The sequence below is a fragment of the Cottoperca gobio genome, unplaced genomic scaffold (assembly GCF_900634415.1).
Source record: "Cottoperca gobio unplaced genomic scaffold, fCotGob3.1 fCotGob3_110arrow_ctg1, whole genome shotgun sequence".
NCBI lineage: Eukaryota > Metazoa > Chordata > Actinopteri > Perciformes > Bovichtidae > Cottoperca > Cottoperca gobio.
The window spans coordinates 37,595-44,098 of record NW_021166787.1 but is presented as its reverse complement, the minus strand read 5'-3'; the positions used below and the strand labels follow the sequence as shown (position 1 = coordinate 44,098).

Here is a 6,504-nt window from a genome sequence, read left to right as displayed (position 1 = left end):
GCGCGGTGTCCCTGTCTCCTATGGTCGACACAGGGTGCCAAAGCTGTCTGATCGGCATTAAAGTCGCCCAACAAACGGGTCTGAATGCTGAGGACCTCATACCCGTGTCCATGAGGGCTGCAAATAACAAGGGAATTCGCATTCTCGGAGCCGCAGTGGTCAGATTCACCGATAACAGTGACGACGCTCGAAGGTTAGAGACTCGCCAAATCGCATATGTGACGGACACGTCGGACCGCATATTCCTCTCCCGTGTAGCCTGTGTGGACCTGGGCATGATCTCGGACAAGTTCCATGAGACTCATCACACCCAATCCCCGTTCCACCAGGCGAGACGTGTACCCAACAGGAAGCACAAAACAGTGTTCGACGCATGGAACGGTTACCACAGCGTTCCACTACACGAGGAAGACCGCCACCCCACAAGGGTACATAGCATCGGGGGACGGTTACTCATGGTGATACGATGAGATTGTCGCGGACGTTGGTAACAAGACCAAGTGCGTGGACGACACGCTACTATGGTCAGATATGATCGAGGAGAGCTACTTCCAAGCGGTTCAATGGCTGGATATATGCGGCCGGAATAGAATCATCCTCAACCCGGAGAAGCTCGTCTTCAGCGCGCCCTCAGTGGAATTTGCGAGTTTCACGATCATCATGACTGACGTGCGACCGTGCAGCTGCTACCTGAAAGCGATCCACGATTTCCCGCAACCGTGTCACTGACGTTAGATCGTGGTTCGGGCTGGTAAACCAAGTGGCCTATACCTTCAGTATGGCTAAACGAATTCAGCCATTCCGGAATCTCCTCAAGAGAGAAGAACGCTTCGAGTGGACCCCGGAGTTAGAGAACATATTCCGCGACGTGGTCGTTCAAGAAATCGAGCATGGCGTCCGCATCTTTGACAAGACCAAGCCGACATGCATCGCCACGGACTGGTCAAAGGAGGGCATTGGATTCTGGTTGTTTCAAAAGCCCTGCCGATGCACGCCAGTCAGGCCCTTCTGCTGCACCGATGGATGGAAGATAACCATGGTCAGCAGCAGATTCACATACGCAGCAGAATCCAGATACGCGCCCATAGAGGGTGAGGCTCTCGCCGTCGCAGACGTCTTGGACAAGGCGCGCTACTTCGTGCTGGGCTGCGAGAACTTGATCGTAGCAGTGAACCACATCCCACCAAGCACACACACCGAGGTCCTATCTCTCCTACGCCGAACCGAGCTGGAGGACGACGAAGTCAAGGAGGCCACCAGCAGAAACGGCGATATGCACATGTTGTAGGAAATGGCAGTGGACGGCATCCCCGACTCAAAGATCGAGATGCCAGAGGCAATTTACGACTTTCACCAGTACCGCGAAAACATTACATCGACAGACGGAGTGATCCTGTACAATGACAGAGTAATCGTACCACCCTCACTCCGCGGCGATGTGCTGAGCGCCCTACATGCTGCCCACCAGGGTATATCGATGATGACCGCCCGCGCAGAATCCTCTGTGTTCTGGGTCGACATCAGCGCCTCTCGGAGAAACTGCAAACACTGCCACCGGATGGCACCATCCCAGCCTGGAGCTCCACCTACCCCACCTGTCCCAGTCACTTACCCCTTTCAAGCAGTGTGCTCAGACTTCCGCCACGGTACACGGTCACGCGGTAGGGGACTTAGTCCGTGTACAGAACCAGACAGGACCCCACCCCAACAAATGGGATAGGAATGATGGTGTCGTGGAAGTATGGCAACACGACCAATACGCGATCAGGATCGACGGCTTGGGCAGAGTCACTCTTCGGAACAGAAGATTCCTGCGCAAGTTCAGCCCAGTCCCACCCCGATCGATCTATGACGACCTAGCAACCCGCATCATCGTGCCGGCACCCGTCGTGACACCACAGTTACCTGACCACAACATCGATCCCGTGACACCTGCGAAGCCCACATCACTGTCGGTACTGACATCAGTGAGCACACCCCGGCGTAATGCACTGACTGCATCAGTCACGCCAACAGCAGCAGGACGAGGCACGCCGACGCACACGACCCACCAGACGCCACCACCGGCCCTTGGGACCCTAAGAGCCCCACCCCCACCGGACCGAGTGAGACCGCAAGCGCGCTGGGGTGCGTTTCTGAAGATCAAAACCCAGCGCTTTATAATCTTTGCGCTCGTTGGTGAGCGTGAGGTTGACATACGGCTGCGGGCTGGACTTCCGTTTCATCCACTTATCGCACATATCATCGTACAGGTGGTGAGCGAGGAGGAGTGTGCGCAACCCGTCATCTGCGCTGGCCATGGTGACCGTGCATAACTCAACGAAGGCTGCCGTTTGCTCATTGTACACCCCATCGGTTTCCCCAGACAGGGACCTAGTCGGTCGGCCACCCCAGCACGCCTTACTGAGGTGTCTTGCCGCAGTAGATGCATACCCATTCGGGCTTAGCCTTCGGGTTCTCCGGCCTGACTCTTCTCCTGTTGCGGATGTCCTGCTGTTTCCCCCCGCCGATATGAACTGCTGATTGCATCCGCGCCCTGAGGGTCGAGTAGGCGCGATGACGACCGCTTTCTAGACTCCTTGGCCCCGATATACTCTATCATGTCCTTTAATGGCATGTCCTGGTTCTTTTCACCGAGCAGGTCAAGTTGTATTTCTTGGTCAGCGATGCCGCGGGCAATCACATTGCGTAATATCTCCTCTCTGAAGTCGTTGACTTGATCGCACTCTGCCTTGGTGCACTTCATCTCATACTTGCATGTGTCCGCCTGCCCCTTGATGCGGGCGTGGAACGTCCGGATGGGCTCCTCGTGCCCTTGCCGCATGTTGGATAGAGCCACACGAGCTACCATGGTGTTCTCAGCTCGGACAGCGAGCGCCTTCATGGCGGCGAGGACATCTTTTTCGTTACTGCCCGCTAGGCTGTTGCCCGCTGCACGAGTGAGATCTTTTCTCAGCTCCTCCTCGCAGCACTCCAACAGCTGTGCAACTATGTCGGTTCCGACAAGTCTAGTACCTGTCTTGTACTCACCCCAACGGGTTATGAAGTACGACCAGGCCTCGCCTGTTCCGGCCAGTACTATGGAGGGAAGCTTGAGTTGCTCCATCTTGGCATTCGTGCCTGGCGCCCTGGGGACTGCGGCGTGTACAGTGGCGTGTACACCCAGCATGGCTGCCACCACTGCTGCCGCTGCATGCGTAGCCACGTAGTCACAACCCTCGATCGGGCACTCCGCATCCACAGGCGCCATTAGGACAGTTATTAACACTAGCAAATGTAGCAAATGTTTTGTTTCCAGTGGCCTACACGCCTGTACAATATTCTGGGTGCATCGATCAGGTACGGTACCTGTCGGCATTCTCGCGGTCCGTCTGCACCTAGTCGTATGATCCTCCTCAGCCCTGACGATCTCCGCTTGACTGCGTCATGTTGTTTAGTTGTTTGGTTATAAATAAGAACAGAGTTCCATTTGTTCGATCGCTTTTATTATAAATAACATCAGCGTGAAATGACAATAACTAAACAAGTATTATACAGGTTGAAACACAGACGTGTTTACTATTAAATCTGGTTCCGGTCGCGCATGCGCTAATACAAGGGACCGTCTATTTATGCAATCCATATAGTACAATGTTCTCTAGATGTCTTTGTGTTGGGTCATTCCACCCCGTCAGTAAATGTGACACGTTCTGGTAACTTAAAAGAAACAACCTGTTTTGTATCGATAAGAAGGAAAACGACAACTTGATTAAAATAATAGTGTTTGTTTATAAACAGATCATCTTCAGTCGAGGTGGGACGATGTTCCTTTACTAAAATAGTTCACGTGTCAGTTAGTCTCTAAGATGAATAAAACTACAGCCGCATGTTGCTGCGTCTGTGCGCCGCCATCTTGGATCATCACACGAGACAACATGTCAACACTGCAGGAAACGAGTCGCTGCAACACTTTGTGGTAGAATTTGGTTCACCAGTCGTGTTTGGCTTCATATCAAACCGGTTTGACATTTTTTACACCAACGCTGTGAGCTGCACGGATGTTGTTAGAGTTTGTATATTGGACTAAATCCAATAAACAAACTAGAAAACATGCACAGACCATGAAGCTGTTCTTCTTCTTCTCTCTGAGCAGACTGCACTGACTCACTGTCACCTCTAGAGGAACATGTGGTACTACAGCCTGGACGCAGCAGTTAGCTGTTAACATGCTAACTCCAGGAGACGTCTCTTTAGCCCAACACTGACCTTGACCTCTTCACACTCTGTTCATAATGTTAGAGAATTGTTTTAATGTTTAAGTTTAATTCTGGCAGATCTTACACGTTTCATCTTTAAACGTCATCACGACGAACAGAAGTCCAAACTTTGTTTATTCTCGAACTCTTGCAAACTATTCTAACTTGTAGATGAACTGTAGATGTCAGGCGAAGAGGAAAGGCTTTTGTAGAAGAAAAGAACTAAATGAGAAGTTGGGAGCTTGGTGACGTTGATGTGAAGCGTTAGTTTAGTCTAATGTTTACTTCTGCATTTACGCTTCATTAGTGAAGATGATCTTCCCGAACTAAACGTGTAAGTTATTTATTTTCTGCAGAAATCCCACTGACTCTCTGCAGAGGGAACCAGCGCAATGCTGCCTTCAGGGTCGGCCTACATCACACGTCCCTGCAGAACTCTGTAATGTAAACCTGTTGCACTTACTCTATAAGCATTGTAGCGCCCTGACTGCGGATATGTTTTGGCCTTCCTCCATGTTAAACTGGAGGAGAGCTGAAGGTCCTGCAGCCATTTCTCAACCTGCTCCTCCGTGGAGAGCCTCACTTTTAAATGAGCCCGGAAGTCGTCGTCCTTCTGGCTGGGCTCGTTCACACACAGGAGATGGCTGTAGCCAGAGGGCAAGAGCTTCTGCGCCGAGAGGCAATAAAAGCAGTTAATGTGAATGTTATAAATGTTGGCCGAGTGTGAGCTTTTTATTTTGGAAGTTCACCTTCAGCTCCTATAATAAAGAGAGTCAGAAATGTCTCCATTGAAACACATTAAAGCCACAGAATGAAAGGGGAAATAATATTAATAATATCATAATATTTTACAGCAGTTTTAAATAAAAAGTGGGACTTTTTATTTATTTATCCGACACGGAACAAAACATAACAATGCATAAAAATCACTGTTGTTGCAAATCATTAACATATCTCACACTGTGAACATATGTTTTAAACATTGAGTATGCAGTAGATAATTACATTTTGGTGGCATCATTAACCAACTGACATTTTAGTTAATTAATATATTTTCTTTTTACGTAGACATCAGAGCAACATTAAAATGATGAACACGTTAAAGCATCAATAATTACAATACAATAATGAAATTTAACTAAGTGAAAGTGAAAAATAATAATAATTTAATAGCATTTTTATCCTGTAAGATAACAAGCAGGAGAAAAATAAAATTGTTAAAATTAATATTAAAATCATTGCAAATATATATTATTCTGCATAATGAGCACTTTTGATGCAAATACTTTTGTACTTCTAAGTAAAGTTTTGAATGCAGGACTTTGATTGTTAAAAGTATTTTTACACTGTGGTACTTAAAATATGTGAGTAATGTTTCCACCTCTGTAAACATACAACGCATTACCTTTCGCGTTCTTTTTTAGCATTTGACCCCAGACGGACTCCGTAGTTTGTCGTTTCAGTTAGTTGAATGTGGCACGAGAAGTTCATTAGTATAGAGCATTTCACAGCGTGCTGTTTATAACCAGCTGTGTATAATGCAGTCTTACGTTATAATGAACATTTAGTATGTTTGTTTAATTCGAACTAGCTTCTTATTGTAATTGTTAAATATATATTACGCTTTAATAGCAGTATAACTCACCTCCAGGAGTTTTTCTCCGGGTATCGTCTCCCTCGGCAGACAGTGTTGACATCTAACAACAACATCTATCGACATTTTCACACAGAAATCCCAAAAAGTAGTGAATTATCTGCTAGTTAAGTATAAAAAGAAATATTCCTCCACCGCTGCTACTGTTGTTATTGTACACATGCGACTTCCGCGTAACATCCGGGTATGTTGGCTCCAAACAGCGGGGAAACAGCGCCGCCCTGCGGCCCGGAGTAGTAACTGCTCGATTTGTATTTATTCACTTGTTTATTTTAGTGTCAAAAGTCCTGCATTCAAAACCATGTTTAAGCAAAAGTACGGAAGTATAATCAGCTAAATGTAAAATGCTCCACGTGAGTGTTTTATATTATGCAGCAACATTTCTGTCCCCTTGAATTAATTCCTCATATTTTCTTTAAAGTGCAAATTAAAGCCATAAATTATAAAATACTCAAAACGTAATATTTATACAAAGCTGTTTAGATGGCGAATGAACATTAATATTTACATGCAGCCGTGCAGACTGATTCATGTAAAGCCCCATGAACACCTACAGCTGCGCCATTTAAATCATTTACATTTCCCTCCTTTTATAACTGCAGTCAAGTCGTCACC

The 6,504-nt window shown here is 47.3% G+C and overlaps 1 protein-coding gene across 1 annotated transcript; it reads right to left on the bottom strand.

Moving 5' to 3' along the window:
• Positions 1-2,134: 2,134 nt before the first annotated feature.
• LOC115004500 (uncharacterized) lies at positions 2,135-6,076 on the bottom strand. Its single transcript, XM_029426143.1, has 2 exons — positions 5,881-6,076; positions 2,135-4,902 (listed from the first exon to the last, which is right to left on the bottom strand). Exon 2 carries the CDS (start codon positions 3,356-3,358, stop codon positions 2,444-2,446), a length of 915 nt encoding a protein of 304 aa, XP_029282003.1. The 5' UTR covers positions 3,359-4,902; positions 5,881-6,076; the 3' UTR covers positions 2,135-2,443.
• Positions 6,077-6,504: the final 428 nt, after the last annotated feature.

Excerpts from the sequence above, each read along its gene's own strand:
- LOC115004500 (XM_029426143.1), bottom strand. The coding sequence starts at position 3,358 with ATGCCGACAGGTACCGTACCTGATCGATGCACCCAGAATATTGTACAG.